General features: G+C 41.5%; 2 protein-coding genes across 7 annotated transcripts in view; both read left to right on the top strand.

Annotated features, from left to right (window-relative positions):
- LOC125641798 (putative oxidoreductase ZK1290.5) overlaps positions 1–6,430 on the top strand; it is a 75,323-nt gene extending 68,893 nt beyond the window's left edge. The window contains exons 7-9 of one of the 6 annotated variants that reach the window (XR_012669683.1): positions 2,333–2,378; positions 3,704–3,866; positions 6,340–6,427. Coding sequence is in view for 3 of the 6 variants with exons in the window: in XM_048862239.2 (XP_048718196.2) it covers positions 5,557–5,659; positions 6,340–6,347 (111 nt within the window). In the remaining 3 variants the exon portion in view is untranslated. Of the gene's footprint in view, positions 1–2,329; positions 2,379–3,703; positions 3,867–5,556; positions 5,660–6,339 lie in introns of all 6 variants that reach the window. The other 5 variants (XR_012669682.1, XM_048862239.2, XM_048862243.2 and 2 more) reach the window with 5 other exon arrangements.
- A 6,521-nt stretch (positions 6,431–12,951) lies between these two features.
- On the top strand, positions 12,952–17,739 carry S1PR1 (sphingosine-1-phosphate receptor 1). The gene is made up of 2 exons (XM_048861869.2): positions 12,952–13,421; positions 14,904–17,739. The coding sequence occupies exon 2, from the start codon at positions 15,048–15,050 to the stop codon at positions 16,188–16,190; it is 1,143 nt and encodes a 380-aa protein (XP_048717826.1). The 5' UTR covers positions 12,952–13,421; positions 14,904–15,047; the 3' UTR covers positions 16,191–17,739.
- The last annotated feature ends 1,181 nt before the right edge of the window (positions 17,740–18,920 follow it).

Below are 18,920 nucleotides of genomic sequence, written 5' to 3'. Positions count from 1 at the left end.
GCCAACTTTTCAAAAGTAGCCTCTAATTTTGGCTGCCTCGGTTTCTAGATGCCCAACTTTAGATGCTTAGGACCCTGATTTTCAGAGTTACTGAGATCTGCAAAGTAGGCTCTATGCACATAAAATTTAGACATCCAAAATGAGAAGCCATTTTTTTTTTTAGTTTGGGCCTATTAGTCATCTTCTAAGGAGGACAGGAATGAATTCAGTGGCAAAGTGAGCATGGGAGAGTTCTCTGAAAGAAAGCACAAATAAATATTTCTGCCAGTGAGCGTCAGCTAATGCACCTCTGAAAAGTCATTTTATAGAACAATAAGTTAGTATAATGGAATTCATTAAAGAGTATTCAAATTAAGCAATAAAACAAAACATATTGTGCACTAATAAGCTGTTAATGCATTTATTGGGCCTCATATGCATTGAGAGACATAAGAGAACCACCCAAGTGAACCAATACCTCCTATTGCAAGGCTTTGCTTATCGTCACTGGGGAATATTTCAAAAACTACAGGAAATAGTTTGGAGTTTTACCAGTAGTTACTTTGAAAAAACAACCATCATGCCAAAATATTGCCTCTTTTTTCAAGCATAGTGATGCATAGGAAAAAAAAATGTGCCAGATATAGAAGTCTTTGCTTAGTTACATTACTCGAGCAAAACTCCCATTGATGGAGTTTGTCAGAGTAAGGACCGAGGGAGCTTACTGGTGAACAGTTCTAGTTAGGCCAGAACAGGACCTATTTTTTGCTCTCATTCCCAGTGGTTTGTCTCACTGTTCTGAGCAGCTAGAACTAAGCCATGATTTCATTGTAGTGTCCTCTCCAGGCCCATTACAAGCTGCAGTGATCACTTCAGAGGCAAGCTTTCTTCCTGCTTCCTTGCTGTAGCTCACTATTCACTCTTCTGAGGCTATTGTACATCTGACATAGCCTCTACTTCTGCTCAAATCTGGGGTCAAGCAAGAGAGTCCACCATCAGCTCTCTCCCTGCCTCCAATAGCGATACCCAAATGCTTAGGTGGGTAGTGGAAAGAAGTTCCCCAGGACATGGGGACACATCATAGGACAAGGCAAGTAACAAAAATTAAGATTACTATCCCTGAAAGAGTTAGAGGGGGGATTTCTTTGTGAATCTAAATACATTTTGTGACAGTCTCACTGTTTCCCTGTAGGGATACAAATAGTCAGTTTACTTCTGGTTGAGTAGGTTTTATCACAGCTGAAAGGAACAGAAATGTTTTTTACACCCCCAAACATTGAAGAGGGTGAAGAGGGTTGATCTCAGGTGTAGTACTTGAAACTGCTTTTAATTGATTTTTTTAAATGGACTAGACTAGATATCAAGGGTATGCCCATTTAATCAGCTGAACTAGTCACAGACATTTTATTTCTACTGAGTGGCTTGAATAGTATTTAATACCAGCTAATCATAAAATCATGCCTTCTAAATTTACAGGCTGGTTTATGTACAAAATGAAATCTCTTTTTGCTTGCAAGGAACATGTTCACAAGGCTTGGGTGTCAATTATCAGATAGAAATAATATGTATGGGAAAGGCTCATTGCTAGCCCACTTCCTTTTAAGGAACAGTTACTAAAAGTAACTATTTTACTTGATAATTCTTATTTCTCTAACTACCCTTACACCTGGTTGTCATGGGTGTAAGGATTTTTTTGGTTTTTGCCTGATCATTTTAAAGTCAAGTGCACAGTACTTTGAGCTTATGTAGGTTTCATAATGCTGTTACAAAGTTGACATGTTATCTTCCTTGCAGGCATGATGTGATATGTAGTTTTGCACGTTGTGCCATCACTAATCACCACCCATTGTTTCCTTTGGGAAACACTAATTCCCGCAGTATCATAAGAATGGAATCCTGTTATCTCCTAGCTGCTGGGAATATAATGCATGTTACCACTGTAGCTTTCTTTCCCTTGTGAATTGTTTTCTCAAGCTTAATACTAAAATATTTAGTTTAATTCACTGGGGCAAATTCTCTTTGTCTCTTTTGGCTTCAGTCATGTTGGACCATGAAAGAATTGGGTTCATTGGTTTCATATTTTACATTTTTGACTTTACAACTAACTTTATGCTGTTTAAAAAGGGAACTCTTGTCATTTTCTGCGCTTCTTTCAGCCTTTCTTGAATCAGAACTCCATATAGATGTATTTACACCAATATCCTAATATTCTTACAGTGTTCTTATTTCTTTAAAGTATTGTCCAACTAATCAGAAATGGTGGGGAAGGAAAAGAGGGCAAATGAGCTGTTAGTTTAAAGGCATCACTTGGCATTGCTTTCAAGATATGAGTAACTGTGTTTTGTGCTAGAAGCAGGTGTACTCCGACTCAATTACCAAGAAAACAAGCAGCACGAAAGGTATGAAAACTGAAAGCCAACTCCACTTCTTGTTTCCTCTTATTACAACGCCCAAGAGGGCAGCAGTAGAGGATGCTTTTGCAGATTTTCTCAAAATGCATGTATATGCACACACACATTCAGAGTTATGGTGTGCCTCTTTGATAAAGGATAAATGTCAAGGCTGAAATACACAAAAAGAATGGATGGAATGCAGTAAGACCAACTGTCTCCAAAGAGTAAACGCTTTCACCTTCATACAGACATACATTAAGGCTTAGAAAATTGTTGCACATGGTCACTGTAGTCCCCAGCCATGCCAATAGGAGCTGAAATAAAGATGAGGGCAGCACTTGTTATCCAATATTATGTATTGTGACAAAGTTCCTCCTCTACCTTGGTGGGTCTTGTGCTTATTGGCAGATTTTCTCGCCTTGGAGCTTCACGACAGCCCTTAGTTTGGCCGTTTTCATGAACCCACAGTCCAGGGCAACTCCTCCTGTGTCTGACCAGGAGTTGGGAGGTTTGGGGGAACCCAGGACCGCCCTCTACTCTGGGTTCCAGCCCAGGGCCCTGTGGAATGCAGCTGTCTAGAGTGCCTCCTGGAACAGCTGTGCGACACCTACAACTCCCTGGGCTACTTCCCCATGGCTTCCTCCCAACACATCCTTTATCCTCACCATAAGACCTTCCTCCTGGTGTCTGATAATGCTTGTACTTCAGTCCTCCAACAGTATGCATTCTCACTCTCAGCTCCTAGCACCTCTTGCTCCCCGCTCCTTACACATGCACCACAAACTGAAGTGAGCTCCTTTTTAAACCCAGGTGCCCTGATTAGCCTGCCTTAATTGATTCTAGCAGCTTCTTGATTGGCTGCAGGTGTTCTAATCAGCTTGTCTGTCTTAATTGTCTCCAGAAGGTTCCTGATTGTTCTGGAACCTTCCCTGTTACCTTACCCAGGGGAAAGGGACCTACTTAACCTGGGGCTAATATATCTGCCTTCTATTACTCTCCTGTAGCCATCCGGCCCGACCCTGTCACAGTATATTATTAACACACTAAGCTATTAGAGCGGACCCTTTAATTGGGGTTAAGTATCACCTGATTTGAAATACTGATGAATCAAGTACTGCATATGTACGTCTAATCAACCATCTTTGCTAGAACACGCTGATCACTCAGGGAATGGAAACTAATTTGAAACAATAAATAAGGAAAGGAGAAAAATAAACAAAAATTGAAGGGGAAGGGCGAGGTAGCTGCCCAGTCAAGTAGCTTCCTGTCTGATCTTTTAAGAGTGGCTTTTTTTAACCTTTTCTTTTTATGCTTGTCTGTTTTCTTGGCAGCTTATATACTATGTGGCTTAAAGGCATCTCAGACCCTTTAGTTGAGAAATACCGGTGGTCATTATGTTAAGTGCAGACACAAAGCATTTCTGACCAAGCTGCAGAAGTGATTGCATAAAATCAGAGCTTCTATAACATCTCTCCCCACAGTCTAAACTTAAAGGTATCTGTATTGCTTTTCTGAACAACATGTAATAAACAGGCTGTCATAATTATAAGTTCAAAAGTCCTCAATGTCAAGAAGTTAGAAATATATATTGCCACCCTTGTGCACTGTGGTAAACATCATCTCCTTTCCTTTTAAAGGTAGTTGCTTTCTGATAACATTAACACCACTCTTTCAAAGCACTGTACTAGAAGGACGCTGCTCTTGCTGACGTTAATTGGAGACAAAATGGTTAAATCTCCTCCTAGTGCTTTGAAGATCTGAGAAATAGGTCCCTGACTTCAATGTACACAATAGAAGTTAAAGATGGGTCAACCTAGTGGTAACATTTCGTGATACTGTTTGGTAGACTTGAACTTAATCCTTGCACACATTTCTCAACCTCCCTTGAGAATGCAATGCTTCTGAAGGGATATTTGAACTGTATTCCCTCTAATGAGCTCATGTGATATTTATGACATAAACATGACTTTACTCGCCATCTTTATTCAACAGCCACTTATCCATCCTCAGCACCAAACAGGAATAATTACAACTACTGCCGAACGATTAAAGAACATCTCTCATGACTTGCAAGGGGACCAGGGCTTAAGGGTTAAGAGCTCAAACCTCCAGGATTCTGAGTACCTTCAGAACCCACTGAAATAAAAGCCAACATAGACCGTCAGATTAATTTGGCTCAATTTTAATACTGCTGCATCCCCCACCCAGTGGTTGTTTAACATATCCACTAGTGATAACATCAAATGATCTCTGCTAAGTGTGGACAGAACAGAGCCAGCATTAGGAGATCTACTGCCCTAAGCCACTTGTACCAGATCTCAGTCACCCATGCAAAGAACTTCACAAAACTTTGCTGCTTTTAACATGTTGCCATCAGTAGCCCTCTTGCTCAGCCTGTACAGCCAGCCCTTTACAGGGGCATCTTTGATGTACTTTTTGAGAGTGGACTTCTCAAGGCTGACTGAGAGCAATTCAGACGCCGAACTACTAAAGAAGACTTTATATCAGCTGTATGATAGTTCCATAAATAGTTAGCTCTTCCCCCACCCAATTTTTATAAAAGGGAGTTCCAGGTTTTTTTAGCTAAGGCTTCAATATTCCACCAAGGATGCGCCGACCTTAAATAAATCCATAACTTAGCTATGAAATACAGTTTTTTTTCCCTTTTTCGTCTGACTTTTTACAGTTTCATGGTGAGAGAGAAGGGAGAGTTCTTTTCTGTGAGCTCTTTATTCCCCAATGGCTCTCCACAGCATAGATCCATCCCATTAAAATAAATTAAGTCTAACACTGCTGGAGGAATTTGTGGTAAATCATTCAACTGGGTGCATGGCAAGGTTGGTAAATGATCACTCTCTGGAGTATAGAGATGGAAGTCCTGTACTGTGGCTTAAATTGACTTTCTTGGCATAGAAAGAGTAGGCTGTTTTAATAGAGGCCTTATATTAATGGCACAGCAAATGTTTTTGTTAATCATATAATATGTCCAGTGTAGCACGATTATCATAAAATACTGGTCTACAGCTATACACACCTTTGATTTATCTGGAAGATGATTATCACAATTCATTCTGTCTAGGGAATTGTCTTCTTGCTCAGTTTCTTTCAGAATTACACATAAACAAGGTTCCAATTAGTGGCAGATATTTCAATTAAGACTATATTCTTGCTCCTTTGACTTCAGTGTTTAGCTCTGATGCTCTGTCCAGTAATGTCAAGTTTGCTGGTGAGACAGAGAAAGCTAACAGTAGAATTTTGCTGGACTGATATGCATCATTGGAGTAAAAGTGAGTTTGAGAATATCTTTCCACTACATTTTTGTTAGTGTTATGTTATCCAGTTGCACCACTAGGGCACTTCTGTTGTATTTTAATAAGTGCAAAAAAAGATACGTAGTGATGGGATATAGTAAAGTTTCTGAGGATGCAGTGACTTCTGGTAAAAGTATTTCAAGTCACTTACTGAACTCCTTTCAATCCTATTTTCATTTCCTGCTGCTGACTTTCTCTTTTTTCCCCCCTTTCTCTGTCTATTGCAGTGGCATTAATAAACTCAGTGCTGTACTTGTAATTCAGACACTAGTGTGCTAACGCTTATTAATTCTTACTGTTTTGGAACTAAGCTGCTCCTGGTTTCACCCATTTTTTACTGGTCTAGTTCACAAAAATAAGTTGTATTATATGGAAACACAAAACACTAATTTAGGCTTTGCAACAAATAAGTGAAATATGTTTTTCAATATCACTTTGAAATAGAAGTCAGTTTAATTAATGCTAAATTACAGTCTAACCCCCCAGAGGTCTTATGGCACCCATATACACATTAAATAAGTTAATCATGATGAATATTATTATGTTATTTAACAATAGAATGAAACCTGATTTTATTATTTGATAGCATATTTATAGTAAACAATCTATCTTTACCTGCTTTACTCTAATCATTGTATTATTTCCCTCAAACCCAGGTTTTTGATTTTAGTCTGAGGGAAGAAGATCTGGAATTTTTAGATTCTTTGAACATCAACAAAAAACTGATTCACCTAACCTATCCGTTATGGAAAGGATAACTTCAAACCAGATTGTTCTAACCTGCAACAACTGAAACACTAATACATTTTGAACTGCACAGAACTGTTTCACATCTACATTGTTCTATTACCTTTAAAGCTCCTGTCAATAGCTTATGATGTTGACTATTATATGCACAAAGTGAATTAAATGTGGCTTAGTTTCTCTCTTCTCACACATACACGTTTCTTAATACTCTGTTTCTCTGACGTCCAGGTCTTTATGTAATATTTTCTTCTGATAGTTTGAGTTATTCTGTTCAACCTCACCATATTTGAATTCAGCTGCTACTGTTTGGGACCCTGCTTCAGTCAAGACTTGAACCAGTTTATATCTATTGGAGTTCTGGCACTCCGGCCCAGATTTTCAAAGGTATTTGGGCACCTAAAGATGGAGATAGGCACATAGTGAGATTTCCAGAAGCATTTAAGGTGCCTAACTCTAGTTGAAATCAATAAGTTAAGCACCTACGTGCTTTCGAAAGCTACATTTTAAAAATCTAAATACCTTTAGGAATCTGACTTTAATTTCAGTGGAAGCAGGACTGTCTCCTCAATCCAGCTTTTAGTTATGGGTAAAACTCCTTTTCACTTCAGCATGTTATAACGTGTTCAAAGTGAGTTTCTTAATAAAAAAATAAAACAGTACTTAATACATCCATCTGTGCTTTCCATAAGGAAGTAAGTAGCCCTATTCTGTTTTACAGATGAGGAAACTAAGAGGTTAAGTGACTTGTGCAAGCTCATATAGCAAGTCAATCACAGAGCTGGGAATAGAACCAGTATATCCTGATTTGTAATCTGGGATTCCGCAATTGGACTGTGAACAGAGTGCTAAATTCTGATCTTTGTCACATTAGTACAAATCCAGAGAAACTACTGAAGTTGGGTGTAGTTACGCCTGGTTTACAGTGGTGCAACAGAGATCAGAATCTGACTCAGAGTCTCCATTCTGTAGTTTACATTTCTCCCGTTTTCATTTAATTTTGTAAATTCTTCCAGGACACTGCAGGCCATTATCTGAACTCTTCCTCAGTTGGGCAAAGCTACGCTGTTGGCACTCTTACAAGGACCATCAAGTCCTGACTTACTTGAAGGAACAGCCCTGATAGCTCTCATGGTGCCTGATCTCCAGTCTTCATTTTGTCTTATTAAAGAAACAAGCACTTTTTGCATTCAAAGACTCAAAGGTTTGGCTGCACAAATGATTGTGTGCAAAAAATTGTGGGCAGTCTACAAAAAATGTACAGAGTGGATAGTGGGGGAGTCGCACTCAGAGGCTTGCTGTGTGAAAGTAGTCGCTGATGCAGAAGTTTGAGAACCACTGCTCTAACTACTGGAAGCAGTAGTTAACTTTCCCAGTCGCATGGTTTCCTGACACCCAACTTTTTAAGAAAACATACGGGTGAAGTGGCTGCTCTGTAACAGTCCACTGCTAGACATTTAACTATACTACATCCATCCCACTGAAATTTGCTTTCTGATATATTTGAGATTCAGGGACAATGTCCCTTTGTTCTCTAATTCTGGGCTAAAGATAACCTTTCTCCTGATCTTGAACACAGGTGATTCCAGAGCAGAAAGTTCAAATGAGCCATATATATGGAATTTCAGAGATGTTAGATTTTATAGCAGGATAATTTAGGATGTATTCAATACAGCATTCCTTCACAGTGGAGCCGGCAGTCATTTTAAATTTAGGAAAGTTAAGAGATCTAACAGAAAAGTTCCCTTTCTATCGTTAACCAGGACGGAATGAAATGCTAGTGTAAACTAGTTCATTAATAGACAACAACAACAATGGTAAATAGTGCAGATACATATTCAGGTGACCTACTGTATCCCTCTAAGAGCCAGCTACTCATCAGTAGCTGGAGAGAAATTTCTGGCCATTTCCTATTCAATATACAAACTCACAATATCTCTGTTCACACTGTTTTTGAGATGGCATTCCTTAAGTAATACATAAGCTTTGGGTCATCGTTTTCAGTCTCATTTCTTAAAAAAATATGGGGCAACCGTTATCTCAGTAGATCTTCTGAAATTTACCTGATATCAATTATACAAGAACTTAATCATCTGAATTGGCCTGCAGCTTTACTTTGACACAAAATGTTCATTTACATTTCGGATTGGTACAATAAGAGTGAAAGAAAAGAAGAAAGTCACAGCACAGCTAAAAGAAAGACCTTGGCCAAACTTAGCCCTGATATACATGGGTGCTTCTCCTGTGACTTGCAATGGAATAGCAAGCACATCAGTGCAATTGTGCCTGGCTTTACTGGGGTGATTTTGGTATACACGCAAAACAAAACTATTTATACTGAAAAAGTGACAGGACAGTAACACTTCATGTTGTGATGTGGAGTACCCAGGTTCAGAACCAGTTTGGGATATCTTGTTGAGATCACAAAGGTGATAAACTCAGTAGATGGGGAACTCACTAGATATGCAGTCACCTCCTGCGGGCCAATTCCTGGAGCAGTAACAGTGCCCCTTGGAGATGGGTACTCATTAGCTTTTTATGCACTCTTATTGTCTCAAGAGAGGAAAGTGTACAGTTTAAAGGGAGTAGAATGGGGTAAGAACCTCTGAAGGAAGGGTGGGGAATTCTCCTTGTCCATATGGATTCATTAGGGAGAGAACCTATCCTTGGACAAATGGGTGCACAGCAGAATTAACAAGTCTTTGTCTCTTGCCTAGCTCTGGCTTCTTTGAATCTCCACTTGTCTTTTCACAGTTGATTCAGGCTAGGTAAACAGCCTGTAGCAAAATCAAACCAAAAGTAGCCCTGGAGTTTGCTTCTTTTCCAGTACTGTATCAGCTATTGTGACTCAGAAATAATGCTTGCATGAGACAAAGTGCTTATTCTCAGATATCAGAATAAGAACCGGAGTTATTCAGCCTGTTCAATATAGCCAGAAACAGAAAAGTTTGGTTTTGCCTGTGCTCCTGTAGTCTGTAACCCAGTGAAATGCACCAAAAAGACTCATTAGAAATCAGCCTTGGAAAAAGTGCAGAAGCAGAGGAAAAGGCTGGGAGAGAAGAAAAGGAGGAGATGCACCTGGAGGACAAAAAGATCACAAAAGAAGTGTAGGAAAGATAGTGACAAATAACATGCGTCATGCCTGTTCTAGGGAGAGTATCTGAAAGGGTAAGAAGATAATTCAGCCTCCATGTACCATTTGTTGTTTGCTGAGCTGCCAACACGGATGTCAAGTAGGGATGGTCAACCAGCATTGATGCTGGATTTTGTGATGTGGGCACCTGATTCCTGAGAACTGGATTGAGATTACGAAGCCATTTTACACAGGCCACTGAATAGTCAGATGAGAACAACTTTCAGTCAGGACCATTTTAGGCTGGATTTTGACCAGACACATAAAAATCAGTACAGAGATACCCTGAGTCATCCCCAAGTACAGCACGTTACTTTCATGTACTGCTACCTTAGAGTAAGGTTACAGGAGAATGTATTTCCTGAAAAGAAACACATTTAAAAAGATATCTATTAACTCACTTCCACTTAGTTGTCTTCATAAATAAGCTAAATAAGGGGTGTCACTAAAATATGCAACTTGTGTATGTGAGGCAGTTACAAGGGGATGCATATGTCAACCTCAAGCATGATTTATTTTTGCATGACTTTTCTGACAGTTGCAATTTAACCGCTGTATTTTCCTCCAGTCTCAAGAACTTTCATGATTCTAGTTTTGTGGTAGATGAGTAAATGTCTGTTTTCAAGTACAATTTCAGCTGAATCATTCAGGGAGAGGTGTGGAGCAATTGAAACATGACTATCAACGTAAATAAAATGAGATGCTCTGGTCTGTGTGGCAGTGTTATTGCCAACTGAATTGCATGTAATATTGTGAAATAAAAGACCTAATTTATTAAAATCTTATTGCGTGTTGTGATGTTCCTTTGTATTGTGATCTTGGGTGGGGGTAAAGAGAACAGTGCAAGGGAGGGGAAGAAGGTTTCTGCATGGTTAGCCACATTGACCACCCAAGTAAGGGTTAATATTCCAAACACTACAGAATAGTATTTATTTCAAAAGTTTAAAAGGAGAGTGAATAAACCCCATGTAACACTCACTCTCTCTCTCTCTCACACACACACACAAATTCTCTATCCATGGAGTATCCACCAACTCTCTCTCAGCACCAGTCACTGTCACTGCCTTTTTTGTTCTAATAATAAATAATGAATTTACAATATTTAGCATTTTTCAGAATGAAAGTGCTTCACATCTTCAGATATTTACAAATATTAATCAATCCTCAGGATGCCCCCACCACCACCACCACACCCAGTGAGGGAAGTTCAAAAGGTAAGTGGTTTTTTTTTTCCTTTATACAGATGGGAAATCTGATACACAGTGAATTTAGGTGAATTACTCATGGCTACACAGGGAGTTTGTGTCAGATCTCAAGTGCTATTATTTACCCAAAATATGGTCATTTCACTAGCCCACACTGCCTTTTGTAGATAAGAACGTTACCACAAAAAGGGGTCAAGTACAACCGTGTGGCACAAAACAATGAGAAATGTTCCATTTTTAGAGGCAATAACAACAAACCTTTTATTCAACTCATTCCACAAGTGTTATTTTTAAAATCCACAGCTGGAACAGAAGCATATGAAATGACATACAAAGGGCACACTGTGACACTATTTTTTGATATGGTCTCCATCATTGTCATCCTGATTTCTTTACCTCTTAACCCCGTCTAGAGAATCTCTTGGTGGGGAAAGAACAGAAGAGATGCTGGAGTTTCCTTCTCATCTGTGACAAATCCTAGTTTGGAACCCGTGGTCCTCTATTGTTGGCTGGCATAGGAAAGGTAGATGTTGGAATTAATGGGCAGGAGGGGGAAGAATCAGGGACAGATTAGTTATTTGGCATAAAAGGCTCATGACTGTGACTGTTGGCTCTGGGGTCAATATGCTCAGGGGTGGCAAGTTATATGGGCCCATGGTGCCCGTGCTCCAGAAAATTCAGAGTCCGGGGACCCGGCTCCACCAATGTTTGGAGCAAGGTCTCTTCCTCAGGCCCTGCCAGCCACCCCGGGCACCTCCCCTGGAGCATCCCCCAGCGCCGCCTGCTGCTTTTGTGCGTCTCCCCTGGAGCATCTCTGCCTGCGCCCTGGGCAGCTGCCCTGCTGCTCCGCACTGCGCTCCCTCGCTGGCCACTGCCAGCTACAAAAGGGGGCAGCAGGCTGAGGAGGGAGAAGGCACATGTGTGATGGCAGCCCCCACCCCACCCCGGCACTCACCACAGGGGAGGCGAGGAGGCTTCTGGACCTGAGAGGGGCCAGGCCCTTAGGAGCACATGCAGTGACAGTGCCTGGTCAGTGTGCTGCCATGGGGCAGAGGGGGCCCCTCCCTCAGAGCTTGCTGTTGCCAGCAGAGGGCTGCAGGGACTGTGGAGTCCCTCCTCTCTGGCCCCAGCCCTGGGGCAGCCTGCCTGCACCCCAAACTCCTCATCCCCAGCCCCGTCCCACCCCAGAACCCGCATCCCCAGCCAAAGTCCTCACTCTCTGCACCTTAACCCTCTGCCGCAGCCCTGAGCCCCTCCCACAGCCCAAACCCTTCGGCCCCACCCCATTAATTTTATGTGCACCAATATGCAGGTGGGGGTGGGGAGGCAGGACTTTGACCCATTCTGGGCACCACCAAAAATTATACAAACCTGCCACCCCTGAACTGATGATGCTGTCATCGCACACGGTCAAGGAGTGCAAGTGGAGCACACTGCGCACAGCATAGGCCATCTGCTCTCAGGAGACAGGCAGGTCCTGGCATTAACACTTGGAGCTGCAGGAGCCTGCCAATGTCTGCTGGTGGAAGAGGGGAGCCCAGGCCTCAGTCGTCACTATCCTAGTGTTGGCGGCAGAAGGGCGGACGGGGTCCCGGCTGCTGCTGTGGTACTCCTTGGGCAGCAGTGAAAAGGAAGAAGACCTGCGATGCCATCACTTGCGTTCTCCTGGCCAAACTGCTGCTTTCCCAGGGGAGCTGATGTACAGGTTTCCACTCACCTCACATTTGCTCCGCCTTGCCGGGCAGAAGGGTCTGTTAGCTCAATCCAGTTTGCTTAGCAAAGCGGGCATCTCGACAGGCATTTCAAGCATGCTAAGCCACCTAGAGGGAGCCAACACGATTCAAAGACACAGCCTTTCCCGCTGTGGGGCACTGATGCCCCCGGGGGAGCAAGGATCCCAGAGAGGGTGACATTGCCTAGTGCCTGAAGCAGGGGGCCTCTGGGAGGTGGGAGACTGGGATGTCTTTTAGGCACTCAAAGGTTAAAAGAATGAAGTCGTTTCGTGCTAGGTCTCCCCCCACCTCCTCTGGCGGAAATCTCGGGTCTCCCCAGCTCTGCATCCTGTCGCTGACTTGACTATGAAATCTGGGGGTAGAAGGGAGAGGAAGAGGCTAGCCCTGCTTTGTACCAGGCTAGCTCCAGAGTGACTCCTCGAGGGGCTTCCACCAGCGTTGAGGCTGGCTCCTCAGCGCCTCTTCCCATGTGTGTTTTGTGTTAAACACCCAGCCCCCGAGCTGCTACAGCCCCTGCAGCAGGAGGGAGATGGGATTAACCCTTCCCCGCCGGCAGCGGAGCGCTGGCTCGGGCACCGGAGAAAAGGGTGGGAGGAGAGCTGAGCCTGGCGGCCCGAAGCTTCTCTGCTTGACTGATTTCAGTTAGGGCACCGCACCCTGTCTAGGGTTCAGATCTCGAATTCAGCTGTGTGTGTCAAGGAACCCAGCAGGGCAGATGCAACGAAATCAGCCTGTGGTTACTGAAGAGTTAAAAAGCTGCTTAAATCGTCTCTTTAGAAAAATAGGAAACCGAAGGGGTGGAGACCACTAGCTAAAGGAAACGTTTAAAGCCACTTGCATAACAAAGCCAAGTTGGAGTTCCTTCTGGGGCAGTAGAGATGCGGAGTGCAGTGGCTTCAGAGACTGAACGCTTTCTGAGCAAGGTAAGCATTGGGAGCACAGTTTGGGACGCTGGCACTAGAAACCAGCTTTTTGGTATAAATCCCCGTTTAAAAATCAATGCTCTGAGTGAGTCTTCCCCAGAATAAATACTGGATTACTGACTCAAGAGCTTCCTTCATCGGCAGCTGAGCCTCCCCTTACTTTCTGCCGGAGTAGATGTGGGTTTAGCTTTAATTATTATTACTCAGGTTTATTACAGTAGTGTACCTCAGAAACATCCAGGAATGGAGACCCATTGTGCCAAGCACCATACAAACACAGAGTTTCTGCTTTGTGATTCTCATTTTGATGAGTGAAGTAGAATAGCCAGTGTCCTTAGCAACTGTTAACTACTCAGCATCAGCAACTGTGTTTGGCCAGGAGTAGGCAAAAGAATATTTCACAGTAAAACTACACAAATTTGTTAGTGAGATCTCTGGGAGAATTTGATAGAGAAGTAATGATCTGATCACTCAATAGATCACTCTTGTATATCACACCTTAACATGCTAGGCACCTGGGATTCCACTTTCTGCTTCTCTACTTCTATAATCTTTTCTTTTCTGCTTTCATTGCATTATTTAACACAGCTAATTCATTTGCTTTTGTTTTACTTCCACCCTTAAGTGGCACCTATAATTTTACAAGCCTTATAAATTTTCTTTTTTGTGTGTTTATACAAGTTATATTTGTATTTGCCATAACTAAATTCCAAACTGACATTTGCTCATTCCTTTGTTTCAGACAGACTTACAAAATGTGTTTGATAGCTTATTTTATTTGTTTTTCTGAATTTTACACTGGCACAACTTTTGCAAAGGATGATGTTGCCAAATAGAAGTGAGTAGGGGCAGCTTTTCTGCTTACAGCTTTGAGATGGGTCTCTTTACACACATCAGTGAGCACCAACCCCTTTACCTCTTCTCAAGATGGCATCAGTAAATTGCAGAACTGCCCTCCCTCACAACACATTTAGAATGTTAATAGTGGAAAAACAGTGAGGTCGCTCCAGTCAAGTGATTTTCATGCCGGACTCATTTTGTGCATTTTCAGTTGCATTTAAAACAAATCAAGCCTTTTCTCTTTCTAAACCTGAACTTTTAAAAGGTGTTTCCTATGTCAAAAGTTTGAGAAATTGAGAGGGAGAGAGATGGAACTTGTGTTTTCCACTGGCTTACCTTGGGATCCCTCGCACTGGGTGAGATATAGACACTCAGTGCAAGTCCCATTTCTCTTACTTATTTGTGCAAATCTGCATTAAGAAAAAAATTTTATTGGATGAGCTTTATCTATTTACTTTGCTGAGCCATTTTTTTTACATGGTGGGGGGAGAGGGTGAATGGACCTTAGTGATTCGTTTGTGATCTAATATCTAAACCTGACATGCAGTGAAATGAACAGATTGTTTTACATTGTTTTCAGTTTGCCACCTTGTTTGCATCCCTTCCTCTGACTCTTTGCTTTGTTTATGCCCCTGCTTTAAGGGCTGTGGTGTCTGAGGTTACCCAGGGAGTACCGGACACTGGAGCCTCCACCTCAAAGATACTGCCACAAGGGTGGCCGGTGAGGTTTCTACTTGACTTCACCCTCTAGTGGGCGGCTGGAGAAGTGCCACTCAGCCTGGAACCATGGACTCTACCAGCAGCCGCCAGAAGAAAGTTTTCAATGACTCAGTCAGCGATTATGTCAACTCTGAAATCATTAAGAAACATTACAACTTCACAGGGAAGTTAAACGAGAAGGCAGACAGTGGAATAAAAGTGACCTCAGTGGTTTTTATCATCATTTGCTGCTTTATCATCTTAGAGAACATTTTTGTCCTGCTGACCATCTGGAAAACCAAGAAGTTTCATCGACCCATGTACTATTTCATTGGGAATTTGGCTCTGTCAGACTTGCTGGCTGGGGTGGCTTATACTGCCAACCTTTTGTTATCTGGACACAAAACCTATAGTCTCACCCCTGCCCAGTGGTTTGTCAGGGAAGGCAGCATGTTTGTAGCTCTGTCAGCCTCTGTGTTCAGCCTGCTGGCCATTGCCATTGAGAGGTATATCACTATGCTGAAGATGAAACTCCACAATGGGAGCAACAGCTTCCGCTCCTTCCTACTGATCAGTGCCTGCTGGGTGATATCCATGATCCTAGGGGGGCTCCCTATTATGGGCTGGAACTGTCTCGACCACCTGCAGAGTTGCTCCACTGTGCTGCCTCTCTACCATAAGCACTATATTCTCTTTTGCACTACAGTTTTCACTGGTCTTTTATTATCCATCGTTGTCCTCTACTGCAGGATCTATTCCATGGTCAGGACTCGGAGCCGCAGGCTGACATTTCGAAAAAACATTACCAAAGCCACAAGGAGCTCAGAGAAATCCCTAGCCTTACTCAAGACAGTCATCATTGTCCTGAGCGCATTTATTGCCTGCTGGAGTCCCTTGTTCATCCTACTCTTGCTGGATGTGGGGTGCAAAGTGAAGGCCTGTTCAATCCTCTTCAAAGCTGAATATTTCTTAGTACTGGCTGTGCTCAATTCAGCCACGAACCCTATCATCTACACCTTAACCAACAAAGAGATGCGGAGGGCCTTCATCAAGATCCTGTGCTGCTGCAAATGCCCCTCTGCAGATTCTGGGGCCAAATTCAAGAGGCCAATCATAGGAGGGATGGAGTTTAGCCGAAGCAAATCTGACAATTCCTCCCACCCACAGAAGGATGAGGGTGACTGCCCGGAGACAATCATGTCTTCAGGCAATGTCAACTCATCTTCTTAGAAGTATCCATCGGGGGCATATTTAAAAGCCTCCCCTTTGAAACCTGACAGACAAGAAGCTACCTGCTCACTGTAGCAACTCCAAAGAGATGGCCTAAGTGAGCAAGGTAGCATTAGTTCTGAAGAGGCAAGCAGGGCACTTGCAAGGGTGGAGTTCAGGAAGTGGGACAGACTGTTCTGGCTTGAAAACATTTCCCTATGGAGCATGTTTTGTCTTTGCACTGAGGCAGACTCAGGATTGCCAGGAGTATTCATAACTCGGAAAGACTGATGCCTTGGTGAAACGGTGCCGTGTGTGTGTGCGAGTATGTGCATGACTGAGAGGCAGAAGGAGGAGGGTGGGAAAATGAATTTTTTTTTCTGTGTGAAGAACGTGAAGTTATTATTTCTTCACTTGCAGAAAAAGCCCTGACACAAAAGACCTTTCTGTACCAAGTTTAGGGATGGCTCTACTATCCTGGGTCACAAGCGTTTGCCATTTGGCACACAGCAGGAAAGAGATTACACCAATGTAATCTAGATCACTGACAACCATAGGCTGGCATCACTTTCCTGAGTTTTTTAGATGTAATAAGATTTCATCTGCGGAGTCCAAAGCTTTTCTTTAGCAAGATCAGTTCTGTGAAGTTGTGCTGAAAATTCATATTACTTTTACGATCATGAGCCAGACTCTGCATTCGATTACATTCATATAACCCCAAAGAAGTCAACAGGATTGCATGGGAGGAGCTCAGAATAGCATTTGGCCCGATAGATCTATTGATTTGTTATATTGAGTATGAAATAAATTACATGACCATAATAGTTACAGGATAAAACTACAGTTAAAGAGAAAATTAACGTGTGATATTTGACAAGATAAATATAATATCAAGTACTATTGGCATCAGTGTTTTTGCCTGAGTAAGGACAGAGTAAAAACTGAAAAAGAACTTCAGGATTTGGCCCATAGTGTTTCCATAGTAAAGATTGATTAGAAAGTCTGTATAGAATACCATGAGATTCAGAGAAATAAAAAAGGACCTTTGTCCAAGTGAAATGGCTATTGATGACATATAAATGTACTTCCATAACAAAATGCAAGACATTTTTTGACACTTACTTTGTGTTCTTTGATTAGAATGTTCATAATTTCAGGAAAGATATCTGTATTTTATCAATTCACGTAAGAAATACCTTTAATTTAAATTGAATGTATTTGTTTTATGGCATCATTTCTATTACGGTATTTTTCTAACCTGCATTAAGGGGATTGAATGTATTCAATAGATATAATTAACGAGATGCAGAAGTCTTCAAACACCTAGAGCATTACTATAACAAAAAAGTGTATCGGGGTAGCTGAACAATTGATTAATGTACAGTTATTGTCGAAACCTAGAAGTGATTTTCTATAAAAATATTGTCTTTGTAGTATGATTTCCAGTGCAATTAAACTGATTTTTTTCTTTGTTTTTAAAAAATAGTATTTAAAATGTTTTGACTTTTATTGTTCAATTTGCACATAGCTTTATTGATTTCTAAACATTAATAAACTGATTTTTTTAAGATGCTACTATCACAATTTTTTTGTACTATCATAAAGATATGGAGCATGATTAATTGATCATAGAAGTCAATGGAAAGACTCTCATTGATTTCAATAGACATTGGATGAAGCTGATTCTGCATGACATTTCTGTTCAATTAAGGACATAGATCCATAATGACACCTTTATTTACAAAACAATATAAAAGGATACAAGAACATGATTGTTTAGGTGCTCCAATAGAAAGGTGATGGGTGCCAGTAAAAGAACTTGAATATATCTATGCTCCAAAGCAAGAAATTTCACTATGGCAAATAATGGAGATTACTGCAGTTACTGTCCAGACGGGAGTAAGTGAAATACCATATAATTCAGGAGATCATGCATTAGAAATTAAGTCATATATTAATCAGTCCCATTTCTGTTGTAATTATATATGGAAATGGGGGAAAAAATCTTTAAAAATAGTTGTGAATTTTGCTGTTAGCTTATTACAAACATCAAGGTGGTTTATATTTAAAATATAAAGCTAGAGCCTCAATTGGCATAAATCAATGTCACTCCACTGACTTTGTCAGCTGAGGATCTGGCCAATGTTTTTCAGTAGCTACTGTATTTCTTCCAAGATTTGACTCTTCCATTTCCCCTATTGCTGCCATTCTCTCTAGGTAATACTTTAAAAGTTTCATTCAGCTTATACAGGATACAGTTGGGGCGTAAAGATAAACCTCACCTTCTTATGCAGTACGTCATTTCTGTGCAAGGTTTACTGTGGGAAACTGGAGCCTACTAACTGAGGAAGGCTTTAGGTCAGAACCTCTCACTTCCTGAAGGAAATTCCAAAAATGCTCTGAAGACAAAAGAGTGGAAACAGACTGGAATTTCTCTCCATCTGTCTGCCTGTACGGAAGGAATGATTTCATGTATACTCACTTCCTAGGCTTTTTAATTACTGTCCTGAGCAAAGCTGGAAAAAACGTCAAATCTGTATTTGTGCAAAAGATAAAACTTTTCTTGGCTTAGGCCTACATTTTGGCAGTGACTTAGGGCACTGATAGGCAATAAGGAACATAAGCTAAATGCTCTGTGTATGATTTGTTCCCCTCCCCACCATGCAGAGGGCTGGAATGATGATTATGCACTACTTAAATTACATTTAAGCCCTCGGAATGAGAACTGATGTTCTCAACAGATAGGGCAAT

This window comes from Caretta caretta, chromosome 8 (assembly GCF_965140235.1).
Source record: "Caretta caretta isolate rCarCar2 chromosome 8, rCarCar1.hap1, whole genome shotgun sequence".
NCBI lineage: Eukaryota > Metazoa > Chordata > Testudines > Cheloniidae > Caretta > Caretta caretta.
The sequence above is the reverse complement of the archived record's forward strand: the minus strand, read 5'-3'. Positions and strand labels throughout refer to the sequence as shown.

Coding starts and splice junctions, on each gene's coding strand:
- S1PR1 (XM_048861869.2), top strand. CDS start 15,048: ATGGACTCTACCAGCAGCCGCCAGAAGAAAGTTTTCAATGACTCAGTC.